This window comes from Bos indicus, chromosome 2, assembly GCF_029378745.1.
Source record: "Bos indicus isolate NIAB-ARS_2022 breed Sahiwal x Tharparkar chromosome 2, NIAB-ARS_B.indTharparkar_mat_pri_1.0, whole genome shotgun sequence".
NCBI lineage: Eukaryota > Metazoa > Chordata > Mammalia > Artiodactyla > Bovidae > Bos > Bos indicus.
The window spans coordinates 37,230,176-37,246,034 of NC_091761.1; the positions used below are offsets into that span (position 1 = coordinate 37,230,176).

General features: G+C 40.9%; 1 protein-coding gene across 7 annotated transcripts in view; it reads right to left on the reverse strand.

Annotated features, from left to right (window-relative positions):
- Window positions 1-15,859, reverse strand: part of TANC1 (tetratricopeptide repeat, ankyrin repeat and coiled-coil containing 1) — a 252,861-nt gene that overhangs the window by 126,440 nt on the left and 110,562 nt on the right. For all 7 annotated transcript variants that reach the window (XM_070799215.1, XM_070799225.1, XM_070799235.1 and 4 more), the window contains exon 4: window positions 12,423-12,623. In XM_070799215.1, the coding sequence (XP_070655316.1) occupies window positions 12,423-12,623 (201 nt within the window). The remainder of the gene's footprint in view (window positions 1-12,422; window positions 12,624-15,859) is intronic.

Consider the following 15,859-nt stretch of genomic DNA (forward strand, 5'->3'; position numbering starts at 1 on the left):
AGAAGATGGTGGGTTCTTCTGAAACAAACATTCTTACCATACAAGTCAGCAATCATGCTTCTTGGTATTACCTAAAGGACTTGAAAACTGATGTCCACACAAAACCCTGCACACAGATGTTTACAGCAGCTTTATTCATAACTGCCAAAACCTAAAGCAACTAAGATGTACTTCAATAGATGAATGAGTAAATCACCATGGTACAGTCCAGACAATGGAGACTTACTCAGCATTAAAAAGCTATCAAAACACGAAAAGACTCAAAATGGATTAAAGATCTAAACATAAGACCAGAAACTATAAAACTCCTAGAGGACAACATAGGCAAAACACTCTCTGACATACATCACAGCAGGATCCTCTATGACCCATCTCCCAGAATATTGGAAATAAAAGCAAAAATAAACAAATGGGACCTAATTAAACTTAAAAGCTTCTGCGCATCAAAGGAAACTATAAGCAAGGTGAAAAGACAGCCTTCAGAATGGGAGAAAATAATAGCAAATGAAGCGACGGACAAACAACTAATCTCAAAAATATACAAGCAACTCCTACAGCTGAATTCCAGAAAAATAAATGACCCAATCAAAAAATGGTCCAGAGAACTAAATAGACATTTCTCCAAAGAAGACATACAGATGCCTAACAAACACATGAAAAGATGCTCAACATCACTCATTATCAGAGAAATGCAAATCAAAACCACTATGAGGTAGCATTTCACGCCAGTCAGAATGGCTGCGATCCAAAAGTCTACAAGTAATAAATGCTGGAGAGGATGTGGAGAAAAGGGAACCCTCTTACACTGTTGGTGGGAATGCAAACTAGTACAGCCACTATGGAGAACAGTGTGGAGATTCCTTAAAAAACTGGGAATAGAACTGCCTTATGATCCAGCAACCCCACTGCTGGGCATTCACACTGAGGAAACCAGAAGGGAAAGAGACACATGTACCCCAGTGTTCATCGCAGCACCGTTTATAATAGCCAGGACATGGAAGCAACCTAGATGTCCCTCAGCAGATGAATGGATAAGAAAGCTATGGTACATATATACAATGGAGTATTACTCAGCCATCAAAAAGAATACATTTGAATCAGTTCTAATGAGGTGGATGAAACCGGAGCCTATTATACAGAGTGAAGTAAGCCAGAAAGAAAAACACCAATACAGTATACTAACGCATATATATGGAATTTAGAAAGATGGTAACAATAACCCTGTATACAAGACAGCAAAAGAGACACTGATGTATAGAACAGTCTTTTGGACTCTGTGGGAGAGGGAGAGGGTGAGATGATTTGGGAGAATGGCATTGAAATATATATAATATCATATATGAAACGAGTCGCCAGTCCAGGTTCAATGCACGATACTGGATGCTTGGGGCTGGTGCACTGGGACGACCCAGAGGGATGGTATGGGGAGGGAGGAGGGAGGAAGGTTCAGGATGGGGAACACGTGTATGCCTGTGGCGGATTCATTTCAATATATGGCAGAACCAATACAATATTGTAAAGTTTAAAAATAAAATAAAATTTTAAAAAATGATACCTTAAAAAAAAAAGAAGAAAGAAAATTGAGCTATCACTATCATAATAGTTATTTTTTTTATTGTTTATTCAGGAATTGGGACTGGGAAACTCTGGAAAGAGCCAAGGAGCAAATATTTTCACTTATAGACTACATGGTCTCTGTTACAACTACTCAAAGCTATTGTAAATAGAGAGCAATCATAGACAACATGTAAATGATGAATATGAATGTATTACAGTAAAACTTTACAAAAAAAAAAAAAACATGAAAAGACGTGAAGGAAACTAAAATGCCTATTACTAAATGAAAAAGCCAATCTGAAAAATCTGGATGAAAAGTTATGATCAATCTAGACAGCATATTAAAAAGCAGAGATATTACTTTGCCAACAAAGGTCCATCTAGTTAAAGCTATGGTTTTTCCAGCAGTCATGTATGGATGTGAGAGGTGGACTATAAAGAAAGCTGAGCACCAAAGAATTGATGCTTTTGAACTGTGGTGTTGGAGAAAACTCTTGAGAGTCCCTTGGACTGCAAGGAGATCCAACCAGCCCATCCTAAAGGAAGTCAATCCTGAATATTCATTGAAGGACTGATACTGAAGCTGAATCTCCAATACTTTGGCCACCTGATGCAACGAACTGACTCATTGGAAAAGACCCTGCTGCTGGCAAAGACTGAAGGCAGGAGGAGAAGGGGATGACAGAGGATGATGGTTGGATGGCATCACCAACTCAATGGACATAGGTTTGAGTAAATTCCAGGAGTTGGTGATGGACAGGGAACCCTGGTGTGCTGCAGTCCATGGGGTTGCAAAGAGTCAGACACAACTGAGTGACTGAACTGAATCTGAAAAGGCTACACACTGTATAATTTCAACTACATGACATTCTGGGAAAGGCAAAACTATGGAAATAGTAAAAAAAAATCAGGGATTTGAGATGGGATGGGGGAGGGAGGGACAACTAGGTAAAAAGCACAGAGGATTTTTAGGGCAGTGAAAATACTCTGTATGATACGACAATGATGGATACATGTCATTATACATTTGTCCAAACAAAGAATTGATGCTTTTGAACTGTGGTGCTGGAGAAGACTCTTGAACTGGAATCCCTTGGACTGCAAGGAGATCCAACCAGTCCATTCTGAAGGAGATAAGCCCTGGGATTTCTTTGGAAGGAATGATGCTGAAGCTGAAACTCCAGTACTTTGGCCACCTCATGTGAAGAGTTGACTCACTGGAAAAGACTCTGATGCTGGGAGGGACTGGGGGCAGGAGGAGAAGGGGACGACAGAGGATGAGATGGCTGGATGGCATCACTGACTCGATGGACGTGAGTCTGGGTGAGCTCCAGGAGTTGGTGATGGACAGGGAGCCCTGGCGTGCTGTGATTTGGGGTCACAAAGGGTCAGACATGACTGAGCAACTGAACTGAACTGAAGAGAAAATCTAACACTGTAATGTAAACTTTGGACTCTGGGTGATAAAGATGAGTCAATGCAGAAGCATCAACCTTAACAGATGCACCCTCTAGTAGGTGATGCTGACGCCAAGGAGGCTATGAACATTTGGGGACAGGGGTAAATGGGGAATCTCTGTACCTTCCATTCAGTTTTGAAGTGAATCTAAAACTCCTCTTATTAAATTCATTTTTTTTAAAAAAGGGGGGCTCCTTAACTGCTACTTAGGATCTCTGGCCAATAAAGGAGCCTTTGGTTGGTGACAGAAGTGACAAGAAAATCACATCTCCCTGGAAGAGTTTCCTAAATTTTATTTCTCAGAACCTGTGCTCAGAGAAGGGCTCCATTTGTAACTGTTAGCTAGTGACTCTAGATAACCACCCCGAGACAAAACTTACTGGTTTCAACACTCCAGGCCCAAATAGTAAAATTTTTCCCAATGATCGCGGTTTTTCTTTTGTAGGACACTCCAGCTCTTGCTGACTACTCTTTTAGAGATCACCATCCTGTGTCCACTTTCTCTTCTGAACTCCAGGATCTGTGTACCTTTATGCCTCTGCCTGGAACCCCAGCAGCCACTCCTGCTGACCCAACCACAGGCTTGCTTCACTACAAACCTGAGGACTCAGGCTGGAACGTCAGTGCTTCCTTCCTGTCGGTTTCAACCTCACACTAACATTCGTTAATGTTAGATATGGGTGCAATAGCTTCTGTGATATCCCAGTTTCTCTGTGCATCAAAAATGACCAAAAAGAAGAGATTCCCACCACCACTGCCCCTGACTATTTTCTTGAGGTAAAAACCCTCATTTCCGAGCATGGCACCAGGTTTATTCCAGCCGCCTTCTGACACTGCTGTACAGAGTGACTGGATAAAACCTCCAGTCATCATTAAGTGAAGGTGGTAGGAAACACACAGCAAAGGAAAACAAAAACAAAAACGCAGGAAGCCTGAGAAAATAGAGTGTCAGGAGCACAGAAAAGGAGGGATGAGAAGGCTGCTGACAGCCCAACTTAAAGCATGCTCCTGATAGCAAAATCCTGAGAGAGGCCGGACCTTAATTAAGTAGTAGTTCTCTCAGATATGGGGAAAGGTATGTTCCCGGCTTTACAAATGTAAGGTACTATGACATTTAAATTGCTTATGTGTCCATTAGTATCTTCAGTCAATCACATGGCGCTTATGAAAGTAGACTACTTCAATTCAATTCATTTTAATAGGTACCTCCCAGTACCCATCACCCAGGTGACTGTTTGAAGGAAGTGATTAGATCCTGTTTCCAAGGCTTCCAAGGGGAAGCAAAGACCAGGAGTTCAAAAAATGTCATGGCGGAGAAATGCCATCATAGGTGGTGCAGAGAATGGAGGAAGCACATTGCTAGCAGGTTTTTGGAAAGAAGTTTCTTCTTACATAGGGAAAAGGAGAGACATGAAGGAAGACTGGATGAAGCAACAGAGGTGAGCCACAGCTGGGCTCAACTTGAAAAGAGAAAGTTGCGACCTAGGACACAGGGAAAAGAGCAAGCAAAGGGGAAGTGGAACAGAAGGGCTGGTTTGGGCACAACAGTGGCTTGGACTCAAAATTCATTCAGTGGGAAAAGAATTCACTTGTCAATAAATGGTGCTGGGGCAACTGGATATCCTTCATCATGTGAAAAAATGAAGACGACCCCTACCTCACACCATTCACAAAAATCGGACTCAAAAAGGAGCCTAGACCCCAATATAAAAATCTCTGTGACCTTTGAGTAGGCAATAGTTTCCTGGATATGACATCAAAAGAGTAGTGGCAAAATAATAATTTAACTGGTCTACATTAAAATTTGAAACTTCTGTGCTTAGAACAATAGTATCAAGAGCACAAAATGGAAGAAAATATTTTCATATTGCATAATTTGTATTTAGAATATACAAAGAATTCTTAAAACTTAATAAAACTATAATAAGATACTAATTCACATGTACTACAAAGTTATCTATCGTTTTGATCATAGCCAAGGTAATAGGTAGCAGATAGATAACAACAAGAGTTACCAAGGATTTGGAGAAACTGGAAACCTTATACTATGAAACTAGGAATCCAAAATGCTGCAGTCATCTTGGAAAACAGTTTGGCAGTACTTCAAAAGGTTAAACAGAGTTATCATATAATTTCAGCAATTTCACTCCCTCGTATGTACCCTGCAAAAAAACAAAAGACACATCCCCACAAAAAAGGATACACATGTTCGCAGCAGCATTATTCATAATAGCCAAAAAGCGGAAATAACTCAGACGTCCATCAACTAAAAAATGGACTAAAACATGCAGCATATGCATGCATATAAAAAAGCCAGTCACAAAAGAACATATATCGTATAATTCTATTTATACAAAATCCCCCAAACAGGCAAATCCATAGAGGAAAAAAAGCAGAGTGGTGTTTGCTTAGGGCTGTAGGGTGTGGGGCTGGAAGGGACTTGGAGAGGGAGGGATGTGGAGTAATTGCTAATGTAAATGAATTTTTTTTAAGGGAGATTAAAATGTTCTAAAATTAGATTGTGGCAACGGTTGCACAACCCTGTGAAAATGCTAAAAAACACTGAACTATAAACTTTAGATGGATGAATTATACAATATGCAAAGCATCCCAATAAAGTTGTTTTTTTTTAATGCAATGGGATAGATTATAATGGAAAAATATGTAAATTTGAATTGAGAAAACAAAAGAATTTTGTGTATCATAAAACACTGTAAACCTAATTAAATGGAAAACCATGAACTGGGAACATTTTTGAATTATATACATGACTGATGGCCTTAAAACAAACAACAAAAAGTTGTGATAATTCAGTAAGAACTGTATTGCCCTAGTAGAACAGAAGACAGATACCACAAGAATCCTCAAAGAAAAAAGTACAAATGACCAATAAGTATATAATAATCCATTCTTAACATTAATAAAAAAAGTGTCACCTAGTAGTCACACTTTTATAGTCTATCCAATGGAAATATCAGAGATACCTTTAAATATTAATGAACAAGAATGTTCTTCCACTGTTGTTTATTAGGGAACTGGGATTGTCTTACACATATGAAGCTGGGGGAGTGGGCAAATACATCACTATCGTTTATTTACTATAGAAAACAAGGCAGGAAAGACATTCGACCCATTTTCAGAAGTGGTTGTCTTTCTAGGGGTGGGGTGGGAGTACCGAAACTTATTGTATCTTTATATTGTATATTTTTGTAATGAATTTTCATCCACAACTATTCTTTCCAAAATTCAGAAAATAAACAAGTTATTCCTGTATTTACCTTCTTTGAAAAGGAATTTTATAAGATGATCATGTATTCTTTACCAGTGGTTCTCACACTTTGCTACATATTAGAACCACCTGGGAAGATATTTTAAAATCCTAATACCTCATAGGCATTAAATCAGAATTTCTGAAAGCAGGACTCAGTCGGCGTTCTCCTTTAAAATCCCTGGGTATGATCGAGTGGTACAGCCAGATTGTGTATGGGTGGACCAGGACTCACAGGCAGGAGAATAAACAACACTCAAAGGTCCTTAAGTTCACAGTGGAACAAACCAAACACACACAGGTCCGTGTGTGAGCACAGAACAAAGTGTGTGTGTGTTCTAGTCAGGCTACATGCAGCGGTAAGACACAGGCAGGCCGCCAGCTCCTTGGAGGAGGTGATCATAAAACGAGCCTGCAGGAGGAAACAGAGTGCTGTCCAGTTCACTGCAGCAGGAGGGAACATCGTGCTGTGCGTCAGAGCCCCGACTGTGACCCGACCACTCAGAGGTGCTGGCAGGGCTTAGACTAGCTGGTTCTGCACTCAGACTGTGTTATTCCCTGTGCTGCTCTCCACCTCCCTGGGAAGGGGCCTCTCAGATGCACGTGTGCACAACCTCCAGCCTGCCGCCTCCCCCGTGCCTGCCACCAGAGCTCAGAGCCACGTCATCTGCAGCTCATGTGTCAACAAGGCGCAGACAGAACAATGCAGACTGGCACCAGCATGGGAGATTATGCTGGGGTGGGAGCTGGACTGAGGCCAACCTCTACCAACAACTCGCACACTGGGGTAAGTTCCCTACAGAAGAGCCTCTGCATCTGTATCTGCAAAGAGGTCTGACTAGTCGTGCCTTGCCAACCCTCACCTGCCTGCCATCCCCCATGATTCACGCACACAACAGAGAGCATGACTGTCGATAAACCTGGAAGCCAGAAGAGTGTTAGCTCTGCCTATGACCTTGATCTGACTCAGCTGTGATAATTCCTCTGTCACAGTACCATAGGAAGAAAGAAAATAGAAATTGAGAAGTGCAGACACAAGGGAAGTTCAAAAGAGGAGGGTTACAGAATGACTCCTCTCAGCCTCCTCTTGCTAATTAGTGGTCCGCAGCGGGGCCTGACAAAGCAATGCGTAGCACCATCCACTCAAGACTGTTTTCAGAAGATGCCGACTTCAGAAGGAAGCCTCTCAAAGAATGCTAGAGGTAATGTGAAGTCAATGCAGCGTTTTGTAAAGTGACGGGGTAGTACGGACCAAGAATTTTTAAAAATGCAGTCCATTTAATTCAATACTTTCACTTCTGGGAACCTGTCACTCTTGAGAAATCAGATGTATATAAAAAATTACTTAACAAAAATATTCACACTGGAAGTTCTGGAGACTGGATGCACAACACTGTCAGTGTATGACCAACTTGTACCCTTAAAAATGGTTAAGATGGGAACTTGTAATATGTATTTTATCACAATTAAAGATCTATAGGCATTTAATAGCAAAAAAACAAAATAAAACATCCTGACTCAATTTTTAAAAAAAAAACTTAAAAATAATATAAATATCTAACAGTAAGAAATTAGTTAAAAATCAATTATAGAATACTGAAACAATGAACATCAAATATCAAGTTCTTCAGGCACACTGGAATGCACTCATGATATAATATTCAGGAAAATGACAGAGCAGATGTGGTACTGGGTTTAGGAAGAAGCAATTTAAAAAAAAAAAAAGCTAGAAAATCAAAACCCTAAGAATGATCCTGTCTCTCCACTGGGATTTCCAAATTTTCTACAATAAACACTCCAGCGAGGAGAGAGAAGGAGGGCCTTGGTAGACATTAACTCATGGTCCAAGAATCAAAGGGCAGAATGACTTCCACTTTACAGCCCGTCAGCTTTGAGGTTTTCCCTTAAAGAAACAGACAGCCTGAGGGGTTTTCAGAACTGCTACATCAGCTCTGTCGACTGAGACAGAACTGGGACTGGAGACAGCAGAGGTGCAAGTGCAGCAGCACCCCCATATGTGCCAGGACCCCCAGTGGACGCCTGAAATCACAGAGCATACTGAACCCTATATACACTGTGTTTTTCCTATGCACACATATCTATGATAAAGTTTAATTTATAAATTAGGCAAAATACAAGATTAATGACAATAACAAATAGAATGAGGTCTCAAAGTATTTTATTGTACAAATTTAATGTGTTTCCCCTCTTACCTAAAGCACTCATCACATGCTGTGGTTGTAACTTGTGCAGTTTGATGTGTCGGAGCAAAACTAGCACAAGTTTTTCTCCTTCCTCACAATATCACGTATAGAAAATTCATTCTTACTGTAGATCTTAGCTACTTCAGCAAATTATTTTTTTCTTCTCTTATTAAGTCGAGAACCTTTGCACTTAAAGGAAACACTGCACAGCTTCTCTGCAGCGTGTCTGAACAGTCAGCATCACTACTCTTGAGCTCCAGGTCCATTATTAAGTAAAATAAGGGCTGCTCGAACCCAAGTACTGCAATATCAAAACAGCAGATCTGATGACCAAGGGGACTATGCAGTGACTCATGGGCAGACACACAGAACAGAGAGTCGATTCACGTCCCCGGCAGGACAGAGCAAGATTTCATGATGCGATGGCGCACAATTTAAAAATTATGAATTGTTTACTTCTGGAATTTTCCATTTAATATTTTTGGACACCCACTAACCAGAAATAACTGAAACCACAGAAAAAGAAGCCACAAATAAGGGGCAATGACTATAATCAGCACTACCCAGTCTCCCCATATATGTGAGGATTAGAAAAGCAATATCACCTACTTTTCACGATCTGCTGTTTTACCCCATTCACAGTAGCTTAAAAGGTCCCTCCCTGCCTCCTTCTGACTATTTATTCATAATGGGCCCAAAGTGATCTGGGAAAATGTAATCCAAATATAAAGTCACAAAAGATATTACTAATAAACAATCCACAGGAAACGGGCTTTGCTCTTCTCTGAGAGACAAAAGCATGCATTACAAATATTAATGAATTCTTAATCCAAAAAGGCTTGCAACACCACAGAACTACTTTAATGGATACGGATCCTTGTTTTCATCACCAGAAAATTTACTTCTCATTTAGCAAAAACAAAAACTTTTAAACAGTACTCGGGAAACTGAATCTTCCAACTAGCAGTGAAAAAATATAAATACTGTACAGCAACATGACAGAGGAGTAAATAAAAATAACTGGCAATAGAATTGGGACATAAATTCAACCACATGAAGTGCAGGGTCCCATTACTTCAAAGTTAATGACATTTTCTCAGGTCCAGGGTTCTCATGACCTAGGAGCTGATCACCAAATGTACTCATATTCACACCTTCATTACTGATACAGGCTGTGTGGAGTGCCTGTGACAGGAGTTTCTAGTATTTGAGTTTTGCTAGAATAATAGTTCCAGTCCAGTAGTTTCTTGATTAGCATCAATTAGTGAAGCTTTTCTGTCTAAACAAGTAAAACAAGTTTGGTTTTTGGTTGGGTATTTTTTTGTTTTGGTTTTGCCTTAAACAGAAGAAAGAGAAGGGCAGCTAATCTTACAAATGAGAAGAGAAGTCATGGAGGTAAGTTCAGAGCTGGGTCTGAAAGATTATGTGCTCTTGAAGCACAGCTGGGAAGGGAAAACAGAGGGGACAGAGTAGGTGGCGGGGGGCGGTTCTCTACCTATGGGCCCTGCTCACACACTGTACTTACTGTATCATTAGCAACAACAGTGCTGACTTTTCAAATAGATGGCTATTTTTAAAATCCAGTGCACGTTCACAACCATATGTCAACTATTTTTATAGGTAGGTAGAACATTAGGGCTCTGGATAATTTTCCAACAATATGGTTTAAACAGAAGTTTGTGTGTGTGTTTAACACTGGAAAAATGTTGTTTACTGTCTGATGTATTCTGAGTCACTGCCACTTTTAAGCAAGCATCTCTGCCCTTGACTTTCCTTTTTGAATTAAAATTACCAAGATAATGAAACCAAATGACCACTGTGACTTAAGTTTGCTGTTCACATTTAGGCAATCATCAAACACCACCCCACCAGAGAAGAATGAGCTTAGTGTAATTATCATTTGAACCAAAAGCATCTAATATGGAGAATATTTCCTTCATTCCATTAAAAGGTTGAATTTTGCAGAATTAGTTATTCCCTTCCATTTGTAAGGCCTTGCAGAGAACATATTAGCATAAATGAATTTATTCCTATAGAGAAAAAACAAACTTTGAGATATTTTCTCAAAGCCAAAGACAGCTAATTTGGTCAGGACACAGGAGACAAAGTCTTGTCAGGGATTTCTCTGCAGGTTTGCCTGTAGCCTCAGTGAGACCCTTCTGGGTCTGACCGTTCTTTCTGGGTCTGAGCGTTCTTGCCACACTGCCCAGCTTGTCATGCCATTCATTGTTACCTGATGTCCCATGAAAATGCCACAAGGTAAGTAAACAGTAACTGTGAAATGATGAATGTGTTCGCTAACCTTGTTGTGGTCATAATTTTGTAATATATATCAAATCACTACATTATATACCTTAAACTTACAATGTTATGGGTCAATTATATTTCAAAAAAGCTGGGAAAAAAACATTTTAAAGTCCCATTAAAACTAACCTTGATTTTTTAATCAATAATAATATTTCTGAAATATAGTATGCCCCAGTTTCTCAGGTGTTCACCAATCTTGGGGCTCAAGAGGCATCAATTCATTTGCAGCAGCACAGACTACAGGAGGGAAACCTCTAGAACCTGGCTTCTATAGATGAGGTACACTTGGAGAAGACATCATGCCTGCCTTCAATCATCAGACGTAAGAAGCATACATACACTAATTCAAGGAAAAAGGACAAATGATGAAGCTAATAAGAATAAAGGCAAAATGCTGTGTACAATTTGTAAAAAGCAGTTAATTCCAATGGGGTAACTGGCAAAAGGGACAGTGTGGGAACTGGGATTTGAAACAAGCGAAGAAATCTGACAAAGAGATACAGCAGCGGGGGGAGGGCAAAGAGAAGCAAGAAAGGACATTCCAGGAATTTCCCCAAATACTGATAAACAGGTCAAATTCCTTGGCACAGGAAATCACTTCATACCAAAAGGTTTCCAAGTTCCAGCTAATGACTGGATTGTAAACAATGTTGTCCAAAATAAGAAAGTTCTATAACAACAAAAGATTTTTGGACAATCACCAACTCACAGCACCAATGCTAACATTCAGAGCTTAAGGTTTACCTTAATTTTACACCCCCCTTCAAACTGCAAATATCCACTACATGACTTAGAAATAATGCATATAACATATTGAGGAAATTAGAAAAACAGACGCCAACTTCACAGTCCCAGGGCACATCAACTCCAAACATGTCTATTGTGTAAATGTAAATTATTCTTACACTGGCATCTGATCAATAAGGCCCCAGTTTATCTTGCCCTCAGTAAACAAATACTCAGAAAACCTAAAAGAAGATCAAAGAACTTTTATAACTCCAGGTATCAGCACTTTGGCAAGGCTTTCCTCACATCTGATTAAAGTTAGGTAACATTTGGGTTTTTACTGGTAAAGGAAAATGCAAAGTTACTAATAAAAAGTGAAGCCAAAATACTTCAAATAATCTATATGAGTCCCTTGTCCTACCACTTCAAAGTCTGAATTTTCACCAACAATTAAATTTTATAGCTGTTCAAATGCTGGATGATGTAATCAAGGAAAATACATCAATATATAATGCTAAGCAGTAATAAACAGACTGTTGTCAGATTACACTTGCCAAAATCCATAACCTTGTAAACATACCACAGCAAGTTTAGATTATAGCGTTTCTCTAATTTGTGAACAAGAAAACAAAACTGTGGGTTAATGTTAATATTGATAACATGAATCTTTGTAAAAGTCTAGTTTGGGCAATCAATATGGCTCATAGATAGGTTAAACTAAAGAAATCAATCTATCCAAATCATCTTTTTCTTTCTTTTTTTTTAAAGATCTCCTTCCAGAAGTTACCATAACAAAGAATAAAAGCATTCTGCTGGAAGATTTCTTGTAGACACTAGCTTTGCCTAATTCCAACACACTCACTACTTATATAATCAAGAAGCCAGGTAGGGGACTCGTTTACCTGGGGACTTTTTAGTTGACCTTGACGGCACAGAGTGAGACTGTCGGGGCAGCAGAGGTGATGAAGGCAGAGACATGGAGACGCCTTTAGCCAAGCTCACCCTGTAGGCATCCTCTGCCACTGGAAGGCTGCTCACAGAAAACTCACCGCCATGGCCAGGGGGCAGGACTGGAGGGGAAGTCTCTGGACCAAAGTCACCTCCTGGAGTGGAGAGAGAAAACCTTAGGTTAAGCCACAGATGTGAGTTTAATTCCTAAGAACTACATTCTTAGAATTCACATATGCCATATGTGTGTATTGAGTATTTTTTTTTTTTTATGATTTTTTTTTTAAAAGGATTCTCCTCTCATCCCATCCACTTCGCACTCCCCAGGGCAGAGTCCACCATCCTACATCTCAACCAGCCCAAACCCTTAAGTCATGAAACTGGAACCGTGGCTCATTGATGAAGCAGGTTCTCCTTAATATTCAGCCCCTTAATGAACTTAAGGATAGACAAGCTTACTATGAAGAAATTAAACATTTTAAGGCACATATATTTTTAAAAACGCAGAGAATGCAATTAAAAAGAGAACACAGGGAAGGGAATATGTCGGCTAGAACCAGAACCTCTGAACAAAACACAGCCAGTCCTCAAGGATGCAGATGTTACGCTTTCCTCCTCGACCCCAGGCATATACAGAGAAGCAACTGAGATGGTGCAAGAAGAAGAGATAAATAATTTTCCTGATGATTAAAAGAGCATCTTCAAGCTCTGAATTATATACAGCAAAACTGGAAAGGTACAGAAAGTTTTCCACAAGCTAACTTGTCTCTCTGACAGAAGTTATCCAACTGGTCCTTACCATGCCTTCCTGACTTCAAAAACCAAAGCCTGGATTTGAACTTACACCATTTATTTAGCCAGGAGGGAACTCAATTCTTGCAGATCTTTACATACAGCACTCAAAAAGGATGCAATGCTAACTGTCAAGTCCCCAAAGGCCTCACTGTACTTGTGTTTCACGTTAGGAGGCATGATGAAGCAGAGTTACTCCCCCCACAGACCAGGAGGGAGTAGGGAGGGGAAGAGTTGAAAAAGGGCAAACATGCTCAAGCACTGCTTTCAAAGGCAACTCAAAACCAGCAGGGCTGTGAACAGAAAAGCCACAGGTTCCACAAGGCGTAAGTTGGCACCATCAGAAAGTAATTTCAGTCTCAGCTGGGCTAGCTATGCTTGAAAGGGTTTTAATAAAGTTGGGGAACTAAATATCCAAACGACCTATATTTGAAGAAATGACAAGAGTGACCAGGAGACTCTCACAAGGATTTTCAAAAACAAGAACATTATGCAAACATGTAAGACAAATAACGTTCTTGTCCGTGAGGAAGGTAGGCATGCAGGCCGGAGTTAATGGAGATCCTTACCTCCTAAGTCCCAACGAAGGCCAATACCCCCTCCTCTTACACGCCCTGCCCACCCTGCTTCCGGAGTCTGCACTGTAAGATACCACCAGCACCAGTTCCCGTGACCCAGGAGCTAGTCTCACACCAACACAGAAAAGCAAGAAATCTTTCAAAACCACCTCCTTGACGTCTTAAGCCAGGGCATGAAGCTTCCCAGTTGCCTCCCCTTCAACAGTCTGGTGATGAAACAGATCTTAAGGCAGAACAGGAGATACGCCATAACACCAGCTCCCCCTGGGGCTGAAGGTTCACCATGCTGAGACTTGAAGGGACAGCTGTTTGCTCTGGTCCAATATCAGGCTCGCATGATCAGTTCCCCCACCACATTGGTCTCATCTTAGGAAAGCAAACAGGTGCTGTGCCTTCAAGAATGATACCTGGTCACCTGATTCCTGGTTTGGCCAGAAACCCCAGAAGACAGACAAGAACATGGCAAGCACGAAGGCCACACACAGCCCAGGGAGTTACATATATAGAATGTGGAGGGTCTTGAAGAGGCAACACTGGTTTTCCATGAGGTTTGAAGAGAGCTACCCTGCCCTGGGACTGTCCTTGCACTGCCAAGACCACCAGCCTGGATACTCAAATGGCTATGGGGTGGCCTGATGGGAGCAGGCACTGTCTCTTCCTACTCACACACAAGTATCTCTGACCGAAAACAAACCCCAGATTTCAAGTCATCTCATCTGGATGAGGACACAAATGAGGGAGAAACGCATCTATTACAACACCAGAAACAAAACCGTAAGCTGATTACTGAGAAAGCATTTATTTTCTTAAATACTTAGAATTCTTCAATGTGATACATGAAGAAATTGGAGATTGAGGGGTGAAAGAGAATTAAAGCGTTTCCTAATTACAAATTCTGCCCATAAACTTTGTTTGTATCAAGCAAAGCAAATATTTTCATTAACTGCAAGTCTGGTGGGGATGGGTTTCCAAAGAAAGCCATAACCATGAGGACCTTCGGCCTTCCGAGCAGCTGTGCTCCAGTACTTTGATTTTATGTGGTCTGCAATAAAACGGGACTTAGCGATGGGGCTGGGGGAGGGAAGGTTTCTATTTCAAGTTTACTTTGACATCTCACCATAACATCAGTCCCAAACATGCCGTTCTGTTGGTTTGTTTTTAAGACACAATTAAAGATCCCTAACTTCCAGCTTCCTTTCATCACAAAAGCATAAAGCAGAGAAAGCAGCTTTATGTATGAACAGGAGGCACAAAGAAGTGGGTGATCCATTGGCTAAGAGGCTGGAGACAGCGCTCCAGAGTCTGGTGCTTTAACTGCATCAGACAAGGGGTTCAGGTCAAAGGCAGTCCAAGAGCATCACAAGGATGCCGACGCCAGTGCCAGAAAGAGAAAGTCTCTTAGGGGCATCCACAGGACTATACAATACTGGTTCTAGGCAACATGACACCAGAAATTTTCCGGTTGATTTAACATTCCCCAGCAGATGTTTAAAGAGGTTTAAGAGGAATTAAAAACATTTCACTGCAACAACCAGTATGGCTGGCATGTTTCTTTTTAGCCTTGAAAAGATGTTTTTCTTTCAACTGTGACCTATTTTATTCCGTACCTCAATTAAGTGACAGGAAGCACACCTCAATCCCCCTTCCTCTTGCTGAAGCAGGAATGCCCAGGCCAGGTAGTTTGATGCATCCTCTCCAGGGTAGGAAACCCATATGATCAACCACCCGTGACTTATCAGCCCTCCTCCAGTTCCCCTGGCAGGTGTTTCCCATTTATTCACCATGGACACTCACATCCACCCCAACATGCTTTCACTCTCAGAGAGCATCTAATCCAACCACATGAATTCACAGACAAGAAGCCAGGGTGTGGGGGTTAACCGTAAAAAGCAAGGTCAAGGCTCAGTTCAGTTCAGTCGCTCAGTCGTGTCCGACTCTTTGTGACCCCATGAACCGCAGCACGCCAGGCCTCCCTGTCCATCACCAACTCCCGGAGTCCACCCAAACCCATGTCTATCAAG